Here is a 24,720-nt window from a genome sequence, read left to right as displayed (position 1 = left end):
AATCTTTGGCTGGAGTTTTTGTATGGAGAGTCTCTCCCATTTGAGCTGCTGAAGCTTGTAACTCCCTCAGAATAGTCATGTGTCTCGGTGGCCTCTCTCAATAGTCTCCTTCTTGCCCGGTCACTCAGTTTAGGATGGCCTGATCTATGCAGATTTACACACGTGTCATATTCCTTCTATTTCTTGATGAAGGATTTATCTGAACTCCGGGAATGATCAGAGCCTTGGACATTTTTTGTGTCTATCCCCTGACTTCTGCTTTTCAATAACCTTTTCTCTAAATTGCTTTGAGTGTTCTTTTGTTTTCAGGGTGTAATGGTAGCCATGGTAGAAATCTTTTTTGACATTAAAGAGTTTTTTTGTCCTTTTTTTTTTTTTTACAAAAAAGCCAAATCATTTTGACCACGAGTTATTTATAAAAATCAATAACAGTAAAGGTGCGGATACTTTTTGTAGGCACTGTAAGTCTACAGATTTATGCAGGCCCCGCCCCCTATAAAAGACTGCACACCTTGTTTATCTCCTCTTTTCTTTCCTGCTATCTTTTTCTTCTCTACTTGATGAAATATTCAGTGGATTTTATCCTTGGTGTCATGATCATGAGGTCATCTTAGGTCATTGTTCTGGCGCAACATTAAAACTCTGAGCTTAGGACGGACACCAGCTCCTCAACAATGTCTTCTTGGTTGTTGTCATGGAAGCACTTCTGCAGCCTGGAGGCGAGCTCAGAGAGGCTGAGAAGAAGTTTCTTTCCTCAGGCTGTCAAAATCCTTTTACCTTAGAGACCCTGAGCTTAGCCATGATATCTGGTCTGGTTTATAATTTCTGTTTTTTGGCCTCTGGATTGGCAGTCCTTGCACAGCCTGTATGTGCTACATTTCCTGTTTGAAGTTGTCACTTCATTCATGCTCTCAGTTAAGTTGTTTTATCATTTAATCTCTATGTATTTCAGTTTTTCATGAAATTTTGTTAGCATGCACAGGTGTTTCATTGATGGCTTAACAGATCCAGGCAGATAAAGGCAACCTTCACACTTGACACATGAAGATTTAATCCTACTTAACCCTGCTGTCTGCCACTTAAAGTGCCCTCAGCTGTAGCGAGTCCTCTGCCCCCTCTGATGGGCCTGGGGGCTGTTTACCCCCTGATGTTTACTCAGCTAAGTGTGACGAGAGGGCGGCGCACACTGGAGCGATCACGCTGCTTTCTGGCTGTCTGCGAGCGTGGGTTTCTGCACATGGCTGGCACAAGCAGGCAGACAGGAGATTTGTAGGCGACAGTGATGATCGGGTCTCGCAGGGAAACAGCATAGCAGAGGTGGTTTTAACATCCCATATGGATCTGCCGCATAATGAGGTGCTGCACCCGGGATGGGGAGAGAGGAAGGAAAGGGGGTGATAATTCTGAAATTAATGTTTTAGCACAAAAAATTTAAGCAATGCAAGTACTTTTAAGCTACCGTGTTCCTATTTAATTTTATATAATTAGATCATAAAAATGAGCACCATCACTTGGAGTGCTGGTAGTTAATGTCTTAGTCCTCCGAGGGGCCATTTACTATGCCACTGTACTTACTTTTGCTCACCTTGGGGAGAGTATGAGGACGCCACCTGACTCAGAAAGCCTCTATAGAACACTGAACAGCTTTGATTCAGTGTGATCTGACAAATCTGAGACATTTATTTCTCTCATCCAAATTGCCATTTCTTACCAAAACCCTTCAGCACTGAGAGTATCATTTTTCAGCAGTTATTTAACATAGCCATTACACACACACAAAAAAAAATCCCTCTCTCTTCATTTATTGCCGACCAAAGCAGTGGGAATTGCAGAGAATCTCTCCCTCAGGGAGTTATTTCCTCTCAGTGTGCAGTGCAGCTGCAAGTCCACCACCATGGAGACGAAGGATTGCATTAAACCAACGATTAGTTGCTCTCTGAGACGGATAGTGGCCCGTAGGCTCTGCTGCCTCTGTTTATCAGCTATTGTTTTCTTTGGTTTAGTTGTGCATCTTCCTCTGTTTTCCTCAAGTAGGGTCATTCTTTAATCCTCTTCTGGTTTGGCTCCCAGTGTGCCACATCCTCCTAAAAGAAGTCAAGCTCTGATTCGTTTAGACTGTTGCATGGCCGCCTTTTGTTTTCTGGATGTTTTCTTCATGTCCTGCTTGGATAATTCACCTTTGATGAAAAATTATTTCACGAAGAATGTAGAAAACTGCTAAATCACACATTTTTATGGCTACAGTCAGAGAATTTTGGGCTTTTTTCCTGCCTTAATAACTTGAACGTAGGCTGTCTAGCTCAGCCATTAGAGAGGTCACCTCATTTACAGAGGCTCCAGACTCTGGCATACACACCACAAATTCACCCCTGTTTACTACCAAATAGTGCTACTAAGTAGCTCTGTGCTGCATTACCTGATAAGGGCTATTCCTCTATCCAGATCTGCCTCCTCCTTAAATTATTTATATTATAGTGTATCAAATCCTCCTGTTCTTGTATGGTGAAAATTATGCTGTTTTAAAATGATTCTGTTCTGGGAGCTTTAACTGAGGATATTTGTTCTTTGGGATATGCCTCACCTTAATTCTTAAACAATAAAACTTGCTCCTCATACTCTGGCAATGCGTATGAATGAGTAATGAATTAATAGGCTATAAAGTTGTTTTGTTCTGGTCTTATTATTTGATAGGGGATACTGATAGCCTTAGCTTCTGTTTTGCACTATTGTAGCATCAGTCAAACAGGCAGCTCATCACAAATCACTGACTGTGGACCTCTGTTGCACGCCCTCCTCACTCTTTCCACGTCTTCAGTCATCCTGTCAAAAAAGGAAAAGGAACAAAAAGCAATAAGTTAAACAGCATGAAGATAATTGCTTATTTCAGCTCTAAGCATGAAATCATAAAGGGTCAAATCATTTTCTTGTTGATTGAAGAAATTAAACTCCTCAATATGAAGCTGTCAACAAAAGAACTACATTTACTGAGAAAATGTCTTTACACTCTTCTGTGACTGGATTGCAGCTCCTGTGCCTGTAAGATGTAAGTAATGCCAGTTAAACATAAAAATATATAGGTAAAATAAGTGACTGCATAAATATTCATGCCCTTTACTGACTGATCTAATTCAACAGAGGTCCAGCCAATTGGTGCTCGTAGTCTCACAACTAGTGAAATGCAGATCACCTGAGAGCAGTGAATGTGTCTCAAGTGATTGTAGTATAAAGACACCTGTGTCTGAAAGGTCCAGTCACTGGTTAATCAGTATTCCTGGCTACCATTACACCATGAAGACAAAAGAACACTCCAAGTAACTCATAGAAAAGAGTCATTATAGGGATGGAAAACTTATGACTAAAAAAAATTGGCAAAATAATTCAAAATAGTTTGAAAAATGAAAAGTCCTTTCATTCACAGGGCTAAAAACATTAAAAATACACCAATGCGTTATGCCTTCTTCCCTGAAGTAGATGCAATGAATCTTTCCCTTCTATGAGCACCAGTGGTTTGAGGAACACCAGAAGCGCTCCAGTGTCTTCCTCAGAGAAAAGGTTTTTGAAGAGAACATGTCGGGGGATGGATACAAAAAAAATTCCAAGGCACTGAACATCAACCAGAGTTCAGTTAAAGTCATCACCGAGAAATGGAAAGAACATGGCACATGTGCTAATCTGCCTAGATCAGGCCACTTACATCATGTATTTTTATTTCATTGCCATTAATTTATAGAAACGTTTCCACTTAAACATTAAAGAGGGTTTTTTGGTCAAAAAAGCTAAATTATATTGACCATGATAATTCATACTGAATATAATATAATATAATATAATATAATATAATATAATATTCTAGTGATATAATATAATATAATATATTGTGATATAATATGATAAAATATGATATAATGTAATATAATATAATATAATATAATATAATATAATATAATATAATATAATATGATAAAATACAATATAATATAATATAATATGATTATATAACAGTATATAGCATATATGGCAAAGCAGTTGAAATAAGAAATCAGAATATTTGATAATGGCATGGTATAATAGTGCACTATGATATGATTGTGCTAAATAGTAAGTACAGTATATTCTATGATGATTAAACAAGCACAGTCTCACTTGTCAATTAAAAGATCAAACCAACATGGAGTCAATGAATTGACAAGCCGTTTGACAAGCCGCTGTGGGGATTCTCTGTGTTTGTTGTGGGGAGGATCACCTGATCAGTGCGATGACAGACTGTAGCTTCCACTGTTATACAGTCTGATGGCGGTAGCAGTGGGGACTAAGGAGCGCCTGAGGCGTTCAGTTTTGAACCTGGGTGGGTTAATGCACTAGCTGAATGAGCGGCCCATCTGCCACAGCTCATCATGGAGAGGGTGAGAGCTTTTATCCTGGATAGATTTGATATATATCCTTCACAGTCCTCTCAGCTACTGTTTTCAGATGGTACAGTTCCAATCTCACTATGGAGCAGGCCTTCTTCATCAGCTTGTTGAGCCTGTTGACCTCACCAGCCTTAATGCACCCCCTTTTTTGTCCCCTGCATGTGTGTTGGATCATTGGTGCTAGCCCCTTTGTCCTCCATTATGGGCAGCTTTGATCATGATACAATCCCTCAAGTCTTGTTCATATAAAAGTGTCAACCTCAATACTGATGGATCTAATGTCTCACTGTCCCTCTGCTGGCTGCCTCCATCACTCCTGCCTTCTATGTTGCACCCATATGACTCAATACTGTTGCCTGCTGGTGCAGACCTGTGATGTGTGTTACTCCAGAATGTCATCAAAGTCACATTCAATGTGACATGGCCTTTCAGACTGTGGTCAAATTTGAAAAGATCAGACATGTATCTGATTTAGTACCTCATATGAATGTGGCCTGAATCTGATATGACAATGTCACATTCAATGTGACTTGTGCCGTTTACACTCTCAGAAAAAAATAGAGATATGAGATATGGTGGTGGTGGTGGTGATGGTGGTGGGGGGTGGGGGGATAACTACAAACTGCCGTGTGAACATATTTTTGTTTTTTTCTTTTTTCTACCACAAATGAAGCTTAGCATTAGTTCATGCAGGACACAGTAGTCAGATGTGATCAGCTGAAGGCCATCTGGTACTAATAATCACCTCCCAGCTCCTACAGCCAATCACAGCTCTCTCTCTCAACACAGCAGTGTATTTGAATATGACTTACTTCTCACTAATACCTGCTTGCATTAGTGCTGATGCACCTCACTTCTGCTGCTGGCAAAGCTTTACCTCCTCCACCTCAGCCTCCTCCTTTATAGCACAAAGCTTGTTGCATCCTCATATTCAGATTCAGAGCATTCTCCACCAAGTAAAACTGTAGATCCATTTTGCAATAAAATGCTAAACTGTAAGACAAGTGTGTTCCTGACTTAACATCTTTAATAATCAGCTCACAAGCCCTGCATTGTATATCTTGTTCAGTGAAACCCGCTTCAGCTCAATAATAAAATGCTGCATACATGATTTTAAACTTAAATCTGCAGCATTTGAGGCTTGAATATTAATTTTTTATGATGCAATAGAAACCTGCAGTGATATAAGCACTACGAGGGGGCATTTTTACAACACTGACAGGCAAATTTAGATGTTAGTACTCAAACTTGATTTCATTGGGTGGACTTCTTCTTGTAGTGGAGGTTTTTTTAAATTTTCATAGGCCCTTTAATCCAGGTTACAAATTTTAGTGTTACTTTAACCACTGAAGAGCATTATAATGTATTCATACAGGCTAAAAATAACCTCTTCAGCTGCTTTTATCTGTTGGATGTTGCATTCTTGTATTGGAACACCTGCCTGATTTAACCCATATCTCAGTTTCGCTCTATCTTGCTGCTAAGGTCAACACACTCTTGATTGTTAAAAGAGGCAGCACTCTGAAGCATTTATAACTTATGTGAATACACACTTCCATTTTTCTTTATGTGATATGTTCCCTGCTCTCTTCGGGTCTCCTGAGTTGCTCCTCACCAGACGCGATCGCCTCTGAAGGTGATAGGTACTGAGAGCACGGACGCTATCTGGGAATAGGATGAGAGAGGAGGAGGGCTGTCTCTACTGGCCTGTGAAATATTCATCAAGTGAAGCCGCGGTGGGTGGGGAAGTGCGGCAGGAGATGAAGACGAGTCCACAGGGGAAGAACATCACAGCTCAGGACACACAAGGGAGCGAAGGAAGAAAGGTGCAGAGCAGGGAGGAAGGAAAGGTAGGTGGGAGAAATATTTTTATAGTGTAGGAGCAGAAGCTTAAAATCCCAGTGCTGAAAGATGAAAACTCCCTCCAGTGGAAGAGTTTTTATGATGTTTCATCCATAAAGCAGCAGGTAACACAGTTAAGTGACGGATGAAAGTTTCCTAGAAATATTGGATTTCAACTTTTAACCTGATTTCTGATACACATACTGAAAATATTATGCTAACGGCTCCTGCCTCCAGTTTTTCCCTCTGTTTTTCACCAACGTCAGGAAGACTGGATGTCTGAACCGATTAAGTGATCATTACACATCACTGCCCTGCAGCCTGCACCACCCCAAGGTGCCATCCAGCAGTCAATGCACTGGACGCGATCATGTTGATTTGCATGATCAATTCTCGCTCATTATTCTGACTTTGACCTTCAGAAAAATATACAATGGCTCAGCCTCTTTACACTCCTGCAGAGCACGGGTCGATTACAAAGGATAAAACAGACATTATTTCCCCAACTTTCTTCCACATAAATCCTGTGAAAAGATCAGACCCTCTGAATAACAAGTACTGCTGAAAAATCTGAAGAAAACTACACTTCCCACTAGTTTGAGTTCATGTGAGCAAGTGTTGTTGCCATTTGGATACAAAAGCCATAAAGTTTGATACCTTTTGAGGTCAACAAAAGAAGAACCCAATGTCTGTCATTAATTACAGGCCTTTCAGTGTCAATGAACATATGCTGGATTATTTAATACTTTAAATGATTCAGTGTTAGGCACATGTACCAATTAGTGAGCGTTGAATGTTTACACAAAAATGTTAATTAGCTACTTTGAATAGAGGGTTTACCAGCAATAAATCAGAACAAGTCAGTAGATAATATTAAGCTGTCTTTGTATTTTACAAGATTTGGTATTTTTTAAAGATTTTAATGTTTTCAGCATCCACTGAAAATGAATTTCTAAGTCTAATTATTCATTATCAGAATTGTTATTTCAGGCTTTAACAGCAACCTGTTTTACACATTATCTGATCTGATACCAGGTTTATTTAACCTGCCCTGGGATGAGTGTGTTAACAGCACAAAGTCCAGTGAGGAGAGTGAGGATGAGAGAGTCTCATTACTGAGATTTAGCCCTTACTGTTGTGCTACTCTGCCACCTGATCAGCTCACAGAGTTTCAAACCACTCCAGCTGAGTGAAACTTCTTACATGTATGAACCCCTACTGTTGTTCTTCTGCATGTCCGTTCACTCTGAATTCCACTGGTATCCCTGGTTCGCCATGAACTGGGGTATCTCTATGCATAAAGAATGTCTCTTAGCGCTGTTTCTCGACCAAACAAGCAAACCTGTCATTACATAGGACAGCCTGTGTCTAGATCAGGATTTAATGTTCAGTTATAAAGACATTTTCACCATGATAAGAGCAATTCTTACCAATTGTTGAGAGCTGGACTTAAATACGCCACAGGATTTATAAATGATGTCTCATTCAAATGTAAGAAATCAAGACCACAGAGTCTCTTCGTGTTGGCGTAAAAGTAAATCGTATATGTAAAGAAATACTGTTGATATTAGTTTGGCATCACCATTTTATAATAATTAGGAGTTAATCAGTCGGGAGATTTACCCTGTCACACCCCTGTTGTCCATGGGTGGCACAAAGTCCGTTACGCAGACTGTTTGTTAACCAGACTGCAGCTCTATGTGGCCCGCTCAGAGGACGAGGCTTGGTTTTATAAGGCAAAATCCTCTCACATTCATTAAGACCTGATTTGACAGAAACAGGTCAGAGGTGTGGACAGGACTTGGCTCCATTAGGGCGAGAGAGCAGAGTGCAGCTGTGTGCAGGTGGTTAGTTCTTTAGCGCTGATAAGATCTTGTTAATTTAAAAAAACAAAAGAAATACTTTGTTAAGCTTTCTCAAAAAAATCCTGCAGTTTTTTTTACAGTGTGACTCCCAGCTGAAAAAGTTTAACGTGCCACACTTAACTCATTATTGCATCATGATTAGCTCTCCCTTTGCTATAATCACACATAGTTTGGAACAGATTGGAGAAATTTTATGTTTGACATATTCTAAGAAGTAAATATTATAAATTTATATTTTTCCAAATTTGTCTTCCTTTCCCCAAAACGTCTTGCAGGCCTGGAGGCCTGGTGGCAGGTTAGATGTGGCTTGAGTTTGACACCTATGACATAGCAGGTGTGAGCTTCTGCCAAGGAGTAAACTACATAACATGAGCTCGACAGGCAGCTGTTGTTATGTCAGTGGAACCAGTCAATGAATTAAACTCTTGCCAAGGCAATTAAGGAGAAGAGCAAAAACATCTTTTCCAGCAAGTAAAGCTTTCAGTGCAGTTCTTTGCTCGTCTTCCAACAAACAAATGTTGTCCAGTTCTGATTAAACCACCCCTATAGCCAGACCCACCCACAGAACTGTCCCCTGAAAAACCCAGAGAATGGGCCGTCGCCACTTGTGATTTATTGATTATATCTGTGTGCTTTTATTGGGTTACGATGTTAAAATTATTTATAAGTGCCACTTTTTAACCTGTTTTGATCACTGATTCCACCCATTTTGCCTTATTTGTTTCCACATTAAACCCATTTTTGCCACTTTAAGCCAATTTTTTGCCATTTTTTAGCTTTTTTTCCCCTACTCTAGCTGCCCATATTGCAGATTTCTGACACTTTCTACTTATTTTTTGCTACTTTTTAACCAATTTTCACCATTTTTCATCCATTCTTGAGCTTTTTACCTTTCTTAAATCAAATTTGCTTCTCTATCCAATTTTTTTGCCACTTTTAACCAATTTTTGCCACTCTTCAACCATGTTTCCTCACTTTTTTTCCAGCAGTTTTACCACTTTTAACCCACTTTTGCACTTTTTACCTCCGCCAAGGAGGTTATGTGATCAGCAGGGTTTGTTAGTTAGTTTGTTGGTTTGTTTGTTAGCAACATAACTCAAAAAGTTATAAATGGATTTTGATGAAATTTTCAGGAAATATCAGACATGGCATAAGGAAGAACTGATTAGATTTTGGGAGTGATCTGGATCACTGTCTGGATCCAGGAATTTTTTTAAAAGATTCTTTACTATTGGGAGATAGGGCTAATGGTGGAGGTCTGTGCTCTCCGAGTGCTTTTTTAGTTTTACCTTTATTTTGCAACCATTAAATCATTTTTCCCTTTAAGTTATTCTAGTTCCTTCTACTTTAGTATGTGGTATCCTGACGTTTGTGCACATCATGGCTAAGCTATGATGTCTGACATAAATGTGCCTATCCACATAGTTAACATTACCAATAAAAAAGTAATTCTGATTTAAGAAAAGGGGTTTACGTTTTGAAAATGCTATCATGTACTGTTGCTTTAATAGGAGTGGTTATTATTCAGGTTACATTTAAAATATGGTTGTCACAGAATAACTTTGACCATGAGTTTTCTGACTTCCATGGGTCCCCTGTTGGCTGGGCCTCAGAAAGCTTCCCCCTTTTTCCCCCCTTATGGATGACCTTGCCGATAGCTACATCCAGGTTAATCTCTTCACTGGCCGCCATGTTTGCAGGCTTGCATTAAAGCTAAACAGCTCCTGTAACCACTGTCTCATTACCCCACAACAATGACTTTTTATTGGGACTCTTGCCCAAAACTTTGTCCTTTCTACATTCCCATCAGCCTGTGTGTGGCTTTGTGCTCACACAAAGCAGTATTAACATATAAAAACATTCATGTTAGATGTAGTAAACGCATCATTATACCTGCAGAATTTTAGTACGCTGTATTGTCATTGTAAGCATGTTGCATGGTGATAAATTAGAGATTCTATATAGACATGCAGAAGTTGTGGTTCCTCCTTTTAGTACATCTGTAGTCTGAGTTGTATGACCAACCAAATATCAGGACATTTTGATGTAAGTGAGAGAAAGTCAAGGTAGAGCAAGAAGGAGTTGGCACATTATCTGCTCTAATGACATCTCTGCTCCAGCTGATGGTATCCTGATGATGATTTATTTGCCTGTTTACAGATATCAGCAGAGTCGTGAAACTCACAATCCATTACAGATTAAACATATCAATTTGAGCTGGGTTCCAAGATTGGCATAATGATGACTCTTCAAAGCTCATCTACACCCTACATCAATCTTAGAAATCTCTTAGTGTATTCTCTCTTTAGTGAGAGCCACAAATAGCTTAGAAATGACAAAAGCGTAAAAGTTAAAGGTAATGTTAACATTGCGGCCCTATGCTGGGTGCAAACACAAAGTAAGAGTTAAGTGATTTATATCATGAAGTTAGTTCACACAAGACATGGTAGTCATACATCCAACCGTAATCAGCCGACAGCCAGCTGATCCTAATTATCGCCCCCCAGCTCCCACAGTCAATCACAGCTCTTTCTCTCAACACAGCGGTGTATTTAAATTAGTTTTGTTACTCGATTAAAAAAAATTAATCAAGTTAATCCCATAACTACGCTGTGATTAATCATGATTCATTCCAGTATTTTTTAAGTTTAAGTGTATTTTTAGATTTTTAAAGGTTGTTTTTGTGAAGTGTTTTATTTTTATCCTTTTAATTCTATATACAGCACATTGAAAGTGCTGATTTGAGTCCTTATCAGTACCACTATCAATACTCTCTATAGTTTGGTGGAAGGACAAAATAAGGGCAGATATTTAAACTACAAGTGGCCTTAGCTGAGTAGTGGTTGAGTTAAAAAGCTATGATTCAGTCTGTCACATTGATTGTACATCCCTCAATTATAAACACATTCACAACTGTATTTATTGAAGTTTCTCATAAAAACTAAGTTTTCCTATTTTTATGTGACATTTGAACACATCATAACATATAGACTACAGTTACTTTACTTTACTTTTACTGAGGTTACCTGAACACATCACATTTTCCGTCTTCAGCTTGTAAAGTTCGCTATTTAACTTTAATTTTGCTGATTCTGGATTTCAACACTGGATTAATAATGTTAACAAACAGGACTTGCTACAAAGTTTTGGAACACTTTTCAGCATTTATCTGAGCAGCTGAAGAAGAAAACTGTCCTGAAGCAGCTGAAATAGTGGAATGACCATGGCTTGATCCCATGTTGTTGTTAGCGTCTTTGCTAACATTAGCAAAGAAGTGCTTTGCCCGAAGGTGGTTCTTAACAGTTCATCACTGCAGCATGTACCCACAGTTTTGGTTTTATCTTAACTAACGTTCGCCAGCTTTTAAAAAAGAAAATTGCCGTTAAGCAGACCTGGGTCTGTCTTCTCACTCATCACTGCTGGCTGTGTCAGACCCACCTCTCACCTCTTCACCCTCAGGCACGTAACATCTGCGCTAGATGACTATGGGAGTAAGTTGTGGTCAAATTTAGTCATATAAATTGCCTTATTATTTTTTTAACGCGTTAAGGTTTCAAGATTAATCACAAGCGTCTACACGTTAATGTTGACAGCCCTAATTTAAATATGACGTACTTCTCACCACACTGCTCCTGCAAGCAAAGCTAACCCCCTCCACCCCAGCCTCCTCCTTTATAGCATAAAGCTTGCTGCACCCTCATATTTAGATTCATGCTACTAAAGTTTTATTGCTTTTGAACTAATTATATTGTTTTCAAAATACATTGTCATAAATGTATCTATCCATATGGGGCATATATATTTACATGTGTATAATTGATTGTAGAAAAATGTCTTTTTCTTTACTTCCCTTAGACACTAACAAAAACTCAACCTCATGATGTGAACAAAGAGAGGTCAGAGGTATGCGAAGTAATTAGCAATCTCACTGATGTAGAAAAAGGCTCTCTGTTTGAATCTTTATCCTTTTTCCCCTTGGAGCCCTGCAGTTCTCCTCTACCTATTCTTGTTTGGCTCTCGTCTTGACTTCTTAATCTTGACGTCCAGTGAGTCAGGGGCTGACTTCATGTTCAGGGCATCATCATTATACACACGCACACATACACACACACAAACGCCACTGTGCCTCTGGCTCTCAACCCCCCGCCTGTAGTTTATTTTCTCTTTGGACCGGCTCTCTGCTCCACGCGAGGCAGGTTATTAGTGTGGTGAGTTGGCATTTCATTCAGAACCAAACAGAGGAGACTGAAATGTTTGGTTTTGATGCTTTTGTAACTCAATTATTTTTACTTTTTTAAAAGACTTTTTTTCATTTATTGGATAGGACATCTGAGGAGAGACAGGAAATGCGGGGAGGACAAACAGCGGGGTTGACATGATTCAAAGGGCCAAGGCAGGGAGTTGAGCCTGCAGCAAATGCATCAAGGACTATAGCCTCTGCCCATAGGACACCTGCACTTCAGACTGAGCTCAACCAGTGCTTTATTAAATTTACTTTTTCTGTTTTAAACAGCAGTGATTAGACTCCCAATCTGAAAGAGAGCAGGCTTTAATCAAGCAGCAATCTCAGAACCCTTCTGCAAACATGGTCTATTATCGTCTGAGAGACATTTTATGCCTCTGGCCTGGGTACAGATATTTTCATGCTTCCAGAGAAGTCAGCGATTAACAGTACATGACTTCCAGGCAATAGTTCCTTTTCTGTGTTGTGTTTACATCTTAAACTTTGTTTTTCTTTGTCCAAATCATTCCCGGAGTTGCACATTTTCAAAGTAGTCCAAAGTAGAATGTGCACAAGTCAAAGTGGGTTCTTTTGCTGACTTCAGAGCTATGAGCCACTAAAAAAACAACAATTTAATGTTATTTTCTGACACCTTCCAGTCAGTTGGTCAACTCTCATCTGACCAAGGCCAAAGCATTAACTCCCGCCGCTTGTTTCATTCACCGGTCGGCAAATACATAAGGGTTAATGCCTGATGGGGTAAATGGACTTCACAGTCACCTCCACAAAGTCTATTTTTCTCTGATAATTGGACACCTCAAAGGGCATTAACCCACTTATACCATAATCACTGGACAAAAAATTAAAAACAAAACCTTTGATTTATTACTTAATGCATTTTGTGATCAAAATAGAACGTTTTACAGAAATATTCCAATCATTCCTTTTCCCTAGCAACACCTGAGGGCTTGACTAAGAACTGAAATAGTCATTACAATCCCAGAATGTTCTTAGGGAATATAAAGTAGTTCAGTACTCCAGTACTAAGGACAAGCCATAGGTGTGAAGGAGAAACAGGAGAAAACCTAGTCCACTCAGCACTCTTTGTTAATGGATTTATCATTAAAAAAGGCATGAAGATGAGGGAAACAGAAGGTCATTTATGATCGTACTATAAATCTGTAACATGGACTGTCAGCTGATAGAAAAGCTTTGTTTTAGTAGATGAGCTCTGTTTGAATAAACAGAATAATATCTCTTTACGCATTGCAAGGTGATGTGAAACGGAGCTAAATTTTCCGACAATAGTATGATAGAGGTTAAAACGGGTGGCAAGTGTGTTTCTTTGCAACACTCACATCTCTCTGTATCAAGTTGAGCCTGGATAGCAGGAAGTTGCGTCACAGGACAAAGCAAAGCTCAGATGGACAGTGACACAGGGCTGTCTGACTAAACTCACATCAACATCCCTCTGCAGCATCCCAGTCATCAAACTTGTCTTATTCACTAAAGGAATTAAAAACAATCATGAAATCACTCATTGTTGTATTTAATTTGCTATTTTGTGTTCTTTGAGAATGTGACTGTTTCACGTTACTGTGGTTACTCCTCTCATTCAACAGCTGCAGTGCATTAATTTGGAACTGCGTAAAGATTTTTTGATTTGAACTGCTTGAGAAGTTCCATGGGTGTCCATATATCAAAAGTTAACTGATGGAACTTCAAGAGCCAATCAGGATCAAATATTCTCCAAGACCATGGTTTAAGTTGTAGTAAGTCCCTCTATCATTGTATTAAAATGTGAACGTTAACGTTGGTGTCTGTTGCAGACAGACAGAGAGCAGAGAGAAACTGCATGCTGTCTGATGTAGCGCAGACAGGTCTTTTTAATAGCTTTAATTATGAATAGATAGAAAAATAATTATATCTGAAGTTGTTTTGTAGGCTATATGATTCCACATAGTTGTGCTGTGATCATGGAAATCATATGTTTATAGGCAGGTGCATCTCTGAATCAGCTGATTTTTTTTTTTTTTTTTTGTTAAAGTGGCATACCTGGTTAACTTGTACAGCATTCTGGGATCATTCACAAACTAGGAAGGCCCCCTATTTTTTTAGCTAGATTTTCTGGGTATTTCATGCCTTTATTCACAGAGGAGGACAGTGGATAGTCAGAAACAGGGATGCGAGAGTCGGGGGGGAGGGGACGTACAGGAAAGAAGCCACAGGCCAGATATGAACCTGGGCAGAGCTTTGATTGCTAGGCAATTTGCGCCTCAGAAATGGCACTTTTAACAGCTTTTCTCTCTCATTACAAGAAATTTATCCATGAAACCAAAACGTCAGTTTACTGTTTTTTGAATACACACTAATGAGTGCAGAGACCTCAGTTCAAAACAGGAAATGAGCCGTGGATGTGGGCAGAGCTGAACACCGCGTCTGGTCTCCACTCGACCTGTAAACGCCACGTAGTTACAAAAGGTGAGGGGAGGTGAGTGCGGTTGAACCCGCAACCGATGGCAGAGAATACTGTGATCCATCACAAGGAAACAGCACAAATATTAATTAGATATAGCAGCAGAAGGGCAGCTTCTACTATCACTTCCTGCTTTATTATGTTTCAGTGTTTCATGTAACAACCAGCATTTTCATAGCAACAATTAGCAAGTCATTCCTGTCACAGTGGCTCTGTTCTGACTGACATATAACAAGACATGTCCCATTACAACTTTAAAATGAAGTATTGCTCCGGCTTTGAAAGTGTTGTAAATATTTGAGGTTATATAAGAATTCAATTAGACATAGACTTTCAGTGCAAAAATTCTACATGTGGGCTAGTATGGTGATACTATATAGATGGAAAAAACACTGCTTAACAGTAAATATCACATTTTTTCATGCATAATTGCTCAGCTCTAATGTGAACACTACCCATTACATGTTGGTTTTGAACGTTGCCCTTTGTGGCCATGTATGCTGTTTCATTGAAGCACAGCCTGACAGAGCTGTTTGCATGGCCAGATAATATCGGGCCTTTTATTATTAAATTCCTTTTTTTTTTTTTAACCAAGTTAATTCATGTGTGCAGGCCAAGTAGAGTTTTTCAGGTCAGCTGAAGTCATTGTCAGATTAATCCTCATTACACACAAAAGGCTACAAAACGTGCATATTTTAGTGCTAGTCTGTGTGCTGCTGCCTGCTCACTGTTACATTTAAACACCATTTTCCCAAAGAAAGCTGTTTATGAATGCTGCATTATGGCAGTCAACGTGTTTGCACTTATATGAGATGGCTTTAAAGTCTGTGAAAACACTCAGAGCACTAATAAATTCAACGTACCCTGCTGCTGAGGCTTTTTTAGCAGCTCACAGATTGTAGAATTGAAGACCTTGATAAATGGATCAGAAAGTGGATGGATTTGTGATTTAGAGATCTTTCTGAATTCTGATGTGGCTCTAAAAACAGTTTTGCATAATCGTGTGCATAATGATTAATTACAGCAGAGCCCTGGTGAGTGCTTTTCAATACACAGGAAATTGTGTGCAAGTGACATCTGTATTGATCACAGAACGCAGAGGATTGTAGCCTGTAAAACAATTGAAAAGTAAGGTATTAAATCCAAGGTAGATAAAAATTTCTTGGTTTTCTAAAGGGCCTTGAAATGGGGAAACAGCATATGCATTCTGTTTACTTACACTCCCAGAAGTGATAATTTCTCTGTTGTTCCAACATGTATCATCACTCATGTGCCATATGATTTCTGCTGCAGAAGGCTTTTTCATATGTGCACAATAATTTATTCATTCTTCAACCCAAGCAATGCAAACAGCCGCAGCATGCATGCTGTGAGGACTATGTACATTATACATGTTTTTACACCAACAATATGCACCACAGTATCTACTGTATGATTCAACAAAAGGTAAAGGTCTTGTTTCCTGATATTCTGATTCCTGTCTATTGATTAAGATAATGAACATCATGTGCCTAACACGACAGATGGAGTTATAGTTTATGTAATGATTGATTTATTTATGAAGTGCAGCCAAGTGTGATCTGACACGTTGATGCTTTCATGTGTAGAGAAGAGGAGGAGCTTTTAACACAGCTGGAGAAGCTTTGTATGGATGTTTAACCAGGCGGCAGAGGTCAGTGATCGATGTGTGTGAATAATGGTTCAGTGAAGGTAAACGGCAGCTGCTTCATAAAACTTTCATCGAAGTTTATGCTGTGTTTACGGTGCGATTTTTCTACATGTTACTGGCTCAGTGCTATAACTGCAATAATGGGCAATGAGACGGTACGTATTACTTTGCAGAATTGTTTTAATTCAGCCACGATTGAGGGTTTTGGAGCATGAACATCTTGTTTAAGGTCATGCCACCGCATCTCAATCAGATTTGAAGCCGGACTTTTACCAGGCCTCTCCAAAACCTTCATTTTGTTATTCTTTAAAGCCATTCAGAGGTGGACTTGCTGCTGTGTGTCAGATCATAGTCCTGCTGCATAACCCGAGTACACTTGAGCTTGAGCTCATAAACTGATGGTCAGACAGTCTCCTTCAGGATTGTTTGGCAGAGAGCATCAATTATGGCAAGTCGGCCAAGTCCTGAAGCGGCAAAGCAGCCCCAGACCATCACACTACCACCACCATGTTCAACTGCTGCTATGATGTTTTTATGAAAGGCTGTTAGTTTTACACCAGATGTAGCGGGACACACACACCCTCCAAAAAGTTCAACTTTAGTCTCATCAGTCCACAGAATATTTCCAAATGGATCCAATTTTTGCCCAATCTCTTTCTTCTTATTGTTGAATCATGAACACTGACCTTAACTGAGTCAAATGAGGCCTGAAGGTTTTTTGATGTTGTTCTGAGTTTTTTTGTGGCCTCCTGGATGCACTCTTGGAGTAATCTTGGTAGGCTGGCCACACCTGGGCAGGTTTACCACTGTTACAAATTTTCTCATTTGTGGATAATGGCTCTCACCACGGTACACTGGAGCCCCAAAGCCTTGGAAAGGGCTTTGTAACCCTCTCCTGACTGATCAATGTCAATGATTTTGTTTCTCATCTGTTCTTGAATATCTTAAGACTGCAGCATGATGGGTTACTTTTGAGATCCTCCTTCACACAACAGGTCTGGCGGTAATCAGACCTGGGTGTGGCTAGTGAAACTGAATTCAGCTTTCCAAAAAAATGTGGTTAATCTCAGTTTTTATGATTTTAAAAAGGGTGTGGAGTTAGTTTTCACAGAGGGCCAGGTAGTGTCATAGCTGTGTTTAAAAAACTCAAAATGGTGGACCCAAAATGCAGATAAAACAAAATACTTTTGATAAACAAAAATCCTAAGGGAAAACCTCCAACTAAACTTACTTTACAAAAATAACAAACTAGTTTACAAAATCTAGACACGAGGGAGACTTCACATGCAGCAAAACATCAAACAATGAACTGACCCAGACACAGAGAGACAGAGAAACTAAATACTCAAGGAGTGATTAGACAAAGGGAAACAGGTGAGGACAATGAGACACAGGTGAATCTGGTGAGTGTAATCAAGGCAGAGGGAAACTCAGGCAGGAAGTAATCTGGAATTACACATAAGGGAAAGCAACTACAAAATAAAACAGGAAACATGGAACACTACACAAGAAGCAGACTCAAAGACAACTAAACAGTACACTAGAAGCTTAAATAAGGAAACACTGAAAACACAGGAGGATACAAAGACAGCTAACTAACACCCAAAGGGAATTCAAAGAACACAACACAAGGAGGGAACTCAGACATGGAGGGAAAAGGATTACACAACCACTAGAACTATACATAGAAACACAAAGGCCACATAAAACACCTAATAACAAAAAATCAGGATCATGACAGTAAACTCAAATACAGGGGAGCCCAAAGATATATAAACACTAGAACCATACCAAAAAAAATGAAGAATCACAAAATGTAGTCAACTAAACATGAGAGCATCATACAACTTAAAGCACAAAATACACAGAAACACAAGGGCTACAGAAAAACTCCTAATAAACTGAAAACCTTAATACAAAGTCAAACTAGAAACATTGAAATCCCAGAATTAACAAAGGAAAACACTAGAAAAACTTAGGAACATAATAAATCAAAACCTGAATCATGACAGGTAGGTTTCGATGGCTTTTATTCTTAAGAAATAAAATAATCATTTAACGCTGCATTTTGTCTTCACCTGGATTATCTTTGTTTAATATCAAATCTGTTTTAAGATCTGAAACATTTAAGGTTGAAAGAAATCAAAAATCAGGAAGGTATTAAATACTTTTTGACAGCTCTGTATGATAACGGCACACATTTATGGCAATCCAGAAATATCATATTTGATATTATTTTGATATTATCATGTAATCATAATGACAGTGAATCAGAAATAATTCACTGGGAAAACTATCATTATATTGGATGGATGGATGGATGGATGGATGGAAACAGAAACAGAAACAGATAAATCAAACCCCATAAGTCCCTGCAGTCCTCAATAGCCCTGTAATTTCTGATTACATGTCTGCAGTAATATGCAGGTTAAAAGGTTATATTGTTGGTAGGAAGTTGAGCTAAAACTAAAGCACCACTGTGCATAAGAGTGGGATTACAACACGAAAGAATTAAGAACCTTCCCAAAAGGCTGCGCTGAGAGGCAGAGGAAGAAGCTGGACATCATCGGGGAGGAGGGAGACGTGATGTTGTTTAATTAGTGGATAACCAGCACACATTCTCAGACAGCCTCTCGTGAGAGACATTTATAGTGATGCCCTTGGTTCTTTACTTGATTTACTAGATGAGGATCAGGACTGACAGTCCGGTCTCTTCTTACACTGTATGCCTGTCTGCAATAACCTGACACACCAGATAGACTGTTTTGTATATCCATTGCATGGATATATTTCAAAACTAATCTGAGGATTCTTCAATACAAAGTGTTAGGGAAGGGGAGGACTTTTCAAAGAATTCTCACCAGGTGATTGGGTGAATGTTCTGCCTGTCACATTCGTTAAGGCCCATTGAGAGTGACAAGACAAAATAAGCTAACAGACATGCACAGCTCCAGTACTAACCTGAGCTGTAAAGGCTAGTAGTTTGCTGTAGTTTATGAAAACCTGAGCTTGTCTGTGGATAAAGAGACCTGCAAAAACATCCCTGCAAAGAGAAGCTTTGGTCTGTCTCTGTGCTTTTGTTATAATAAAGAAATGTGGTCATGGCCTGATTAAACTGCACTTGTTTTTTTTTTGGTTTTTTTGGTTTGTTTTTTTTGTTTTTTCTGAGGTAATGGCTACAACGATAGCATCCATTATATACACTGGCTTACAGTAAAACTTAACCCTACCCAAATTGATTGCAAACTCATGCTGAAATAGGCAGAGAGAAGAGCAAAAACATCTTTTCCTTCATGAAAAGCTTTCAGTGTGGCTCCTATTTTCATAATTGCATAAATGCTGGTTGGAGCTAACCTTGCAAAGCAGATGGATCTGCCCATTTCCGTGTTTCTTACTGGCAAATCCATCTTGCAAAGCTCCCATCTGAACTGTCTGGGCCCGGGTAGACAGTGACAGGACCAATTAGCGACGAGAGGCGGGGCTTTCAGTGCGGTGGAGTCGTGACGTAAGCAAGCAGCAACTAGAGGCCGGTACAGTTATGGCCGAAGACATTAGCGTGGATGCTGCTAAAGCACCAGTTTTATCAGAACTTGACAATATTTCTTCATTAAAAGAAGAACAAAGAACGGCACTGAGTGGTTTGTTTTCCAAAAACAACAAACGTCAGGTACTGGCATGTCTATCGTCACTATGGTTTGCGTTATGCTGTTCTATATGGAGTTTATTCCTTGGTGGCGGCGCACGTGCACCTTGGTAGCGGCTACGACGTCACGTGTTTTGTTACTCTGCTTGGCCCGTAAACATGTGACAGACAGAACGTTCATCCTATCACCCTCCCAGTTGCTTTGCCCTTTCCCAAACTCTGTCTATCAGTGGTTTTCCAGATGGATGTGTGAAACAAATCCAGCTGGCGTGTCAGGTTAGGCTGGAGCTTAGTAAAGTGGATTTTTCAGGAGTCTGGAAAACCCATGAGCTCTCCAAGGTGATGTCTGAAATCCAACACTTTACATGTTTTGATTTTTTTCCAAAATTTTAAGAGTTTGATTTGGCCCGGAGCACAGTTGTTCCTTTTGATTCTGAATTAAATCCCCTCTTTTTTTTTTTTTTGTTTTGTTTTGTTTTGTTTTTTTGGTCTAGTCCACACCTTTTCAGCAAGGTCCATTTAAATGGATTTATTAGGTTTTAATAAAAGCAGCAAGCAACCCATGGAGATAAAGAATGAAGCCAGTGTGGGCGTGCTGAAACTGCAGTTCTGAAGTCTTTGCCTGGGGTTTCATTTTGAAGTTTTGCATGAATGTCTTCCTGTTTGGGTCAGTTTGCTTTGTGGAGATTGATATATGCTGGTGGGCTCAGCTGAAAATATGCTTGGTGCGTGTCTCAAGTAGAGCAGAGTAGTGCTTCTGACATGCATTGGAGGAGGACTGTGGTGCCTGTTGTTGAAACCTTGCCCTGGACTGACCAGCATGGACAGAAACGCTGCATAGATGGACTATATGTAAATTGGCTTCAAAGCTCGCTTCAGCTCTAGCTTTTGCTTGTTACAAGGCAGACCTTAGAGTCATATTGCTAACGAAAAGAAGGGTAGCAACTCTGAAAGCATACATTTTCATGGAAGAGATCATCACAAAACAGGTTATTTTGCAGACAAACTTTGACAGACAATCAAAAAAGAGTTCAGACTCCTGCTGCTTCTTCCCCTCCACACAGCTGGAAAATCATTGCATTGAAATGTCAGTCTTTAAAAAGAAATCTGTCAGGGGTTTAGGGGGTTTCCAAAGCTGCTTCACTATCTGACAAGCAGTTCAGAAGAACTACTCTGGCATCTCATGTGAACCTGAAGCAACATCTCTTTCAAAATAACACTTACTCCTCGTTTTTTTAGGTGAGACATAATGTTTGGCACATATTTTTTGTGGCTTGTCGTGCCTTTTAATGCCTTACTTGATAGCGCTGAATGCTTTTTTCTGCTTAGATTTATGTTTGTTTCTACAACCAGCAGTCTGATGATAGATGGCTGAAATGTTTAAACTGCCCTTGGCAGGACCCAAACTCTTTCTCTACAATTACTTGGTTGGTTTGTTCTTTCTAATCATAGATATGTCATTCTGCGCCATAACACTGAACAATAGCCTGCGCTGAGCGTTCGCGGCTATACTCCCTCTCTCCCCTCCTCTCTGTCTCCTTTACTTTGCATCCTTGGTGCTCCCTCCCTCTCTCACTTACTCCCGCTGCATGGTTGTATGACTCAAACAGTCTAATTCAGGATTAAACTCTGATGGAAAAAGCTCCAAGCTCTGGTGTGTTTTTGTCTGTTTACTGTTGTGCACACGTGGCTGTCCTGACATGCCATTGATGCCTCTGCTGATGTCTTGCACAGCGTCAATCTGAACATCTGTGTCTTGGCTTTCCTTAAAAATTAAGGCCACATTCTTCTGGCTGGGATGCTTGGTCTCCATGGTAACATCAAGTCATTTATAATTGCTATTAAAAAAAAACACATGAGGGAATCTTAAATCATTGGTTTGCCGATTTTAGTCTGCTAACAGGGTTGATTGTGTAACCTAAAACCCACTGGAAGACCTCATCTCCCTCTCCTCTGTTTGTCTACTCCACTTGTCCGATTTATCTCTGTCACACTCCTCGTTCCTCTCTTACAACCTCTCTCGTACTCACTCACACGCTTCTCAGAAACTGAATCAAACACTGACCCCCAGTGGAAAAACACTGCAAGGAATCATTTGCAGTAACGTGCATGGGAGTGAATGTGTTGTGTATGTTTTTCAGGTCTTCACTCGATATGGGAAGTGTTACACATTTAACGCCGGCGGTGATGGACGCCCTCCACTCATCACCACCAAGGGAGGTATGGGTAATGGCCTGGAGCTCATGTTGGACATTCAGCAGGATGAATACCTGCCTGTCTGGGGAGAAACAGGTGAGGAGGAGGCATCACTCATATCTGTTTTTCTGCCATGCTCTGAAATGCAGTGGAAGTCTGTGGGTGTTTGAGTGAGGACAACCTCCTCTTAGGACCATATTTAGTTGTGTTGCTCTGATGTCACGTTTGTTTGATTTTACAGATGAGACGTCTTTTGAAGCTGGAGTCAAAGTTCAGATCCACAGTCAGGACGAGCCATCCTTTATTGACCAGCTCGGGTTTGGAGTGGCTCCAGGGTTTCAGACTTTCGTTTCCTGCCAGGAACAGAGGGTAAAAAAGAATATCCTGTTTTTTTTTATTTGGAGTATTTATCGATTCAGCCAGCGCTGGGCTGGAATGAAAATTTGGCTCTGGCATTTTTGGCTTGAACCAGCCCTTTACAAACCAGTTGGCTGCTGCCCCTGCTCTATGAGACAGTAATTAGTAATGAAAAATTAAAATTCTAAGATAAAATAATACCGACCCATAGTGCGTCAGACCCCTGAAATAATGCCCAGAATGCCAGATTAGAAGTCAAGCCTTGGTCACAGTGATAAATCATCATCCTGACTGGTACAGGTGTGAATATCAAAATTTTCACACTAAACATTGATTTTTTTAAAAACATTTTTAAAAAAGTACAGTACCAACTTTGACTCAGTGCCTCACCACTTGGTGACTCCTCACAATGGCACTTATGATATGAATAAAGTTAACAAGCAGGAACTTAATTGGCCAAAAAAATAGAGATCAAAAAAGAAAAAGACCGTGATAAAAAAAAAAAGTTGACGTTTTTTTGTCCTAACCCTGCTGGTTTGATTTCCCCAGATTTTTGTGTCCTAAACCTGTTGAATTGACTTCCTGTTTTTTGGTCCTATACCTATTGGTTTGACTTCCTGTTTTTTGGTCCTATACCTGTTGGTTTGACTTCCTGTTTTTTTGTTGTAAACCTGCTAGTTTGACTTCCTGTTTTTTGGTCCTATACCTGTTGGTTTGACTTCCTGTTTTTTTGTCCTTTACCTGTTGGTTTGACTTCCTGTTTTTTGGTCCTAAACTTCTTGGTTTGACTTCCTCTGTTTTTTTTGTCCTAAATTTCTTGATTTGACTTCCTGTTTTTTTTTTTTTTTTTTTGTCCTTAATCTATCGGTTTGACTTCCCCTGTTTATTTATTTATTTATTTATTTATTTTTATTTGTTCTTAACCTGTTGGTTTGACTTCCCCTTTTAATATTTTGTCCTAAACCTGTTAGATTGACTTTCTCTGTTGGACCTCCTTTCAGCAATATTGATTTTTATGTTGACTCTGAGGAGGACACCTATGGTGTAGAAATGTCAGTATGTTTGCACCAAAGTAAAACTGCTGAATTGACTGAGTGCCCAAAAAGTTTTCCTCCATGCTGTGATCATCTACCCCTGTTCTGAGACACACCATTTTTCAAGTGTTTTTGTCAGCTAAAGCACAGACTCCCCTTTTTTGTTTGACATAATAGATTTTTATGTCTCCAAGGTGGCAATGGCCAGGGCCTGAGGCAGTATGTTTTCAGGTTGTCCATCCATCTGTCTGTCCAGATCATTCTTCTCAGGGATGCTTTTAAAGACTCTTTTGTGCAAATGTTGACTCTTTTGCAAGGTTGAACTGATAAGATTTTGGAGGTAGGACTTCAAGGTCACTCCGTCCTCAAATCTTTAGAGTGCAATATTTCAAGAAAGCATTGAGGGATTTTTGTCAAACTTTGCATGAACTTTCAATTAGACTTGAAGATGAATACATTAGATTGTGGAGGTCAAAGGTAACTGTGAGCTTACACATTGCGAGGAGGCATTGACCTTTTATCAAAGTATAGCTTTTTGGGAGCTATTTCCTTTATCCCAATTAAACTTGTATTTATTTTATGCGTCAATTTGACCCTCATAAACTTTACTACAAAACATGAATCTGCACCATGAAAGAAATCATATTTCTGCCAATCACTCAATCAATTTTTTTTCCATCCATCCTTTTTCTATACCCCTTATCCCATTGGGGGTCGTGGGGGGGGCTGGAGCCTATCCCAGTGGTCATTTGGCAAGAGGCGGGGTACACCCTGGACAGGTCACCAGTCAATCACAGGGCTGACACATAGAGACGGACAACCAGGCATGCTCACATTCACACCTACGGCTAATTTAGAGTCACCAGTGAACCTAATGAGCATGTTTTTGGTGGTGGGAGGAAGCCAGAGTACCCGGAGAGAACCCACGCATGCGTCGTTTTTTCATGTTAGGTTTATTTTCTCATTTTATCTATAAAGACTCTGTTAGTGGTGAGATGAAGGGA

General features: G+C 39.7%; 1 protein-coding gene across 1 annotated transcript in view; it reads left to right on the top strand.

Annotated features, from left to right (window-relative positions):
* LOC121516999 (acid-sensing ion channel 1A-like) overlaps positions 1–24,720 on the top strand; it is a 99,662-nt gene that overhangs the window by 64,959 nt on the left and 9,983 nt on the right. Inside the window, exons 3-4 of the mRNA XM_041798476.1 lie at positions 22,271–22,421; positions 22,567–22,694. Of these exons, the coding sequence (XP_041654410.1) occupies positions 22,271–22,421; positions 22,567–22,694 (279 nt within the window). The remainder of the gene's footprint in view (positions 1–22,270; positions 22,422–22,566; positions 22,695–24,720) is intronic.

The sequence above is a fragment of the Cheilinus undulatus genome, linkage group 11 (genome assembly GCF_018320785.1).
Source record: "Cheilinus undulatus linkage group 11, ASM1832078v1, whole genome shotgun sequence".
Classification (NCBI taxonomy): domain Eukaryota; kingdom Metazoa; phylum Chordata; class Actinopteri; order Labriformes; family Labridae; genus Cheilinus; species Cheilinus undulatus.
Note: the sequence above shows the minus strand (reverse complement) of the source record. Positions and strands in the feature narration are given on the sequence as shown.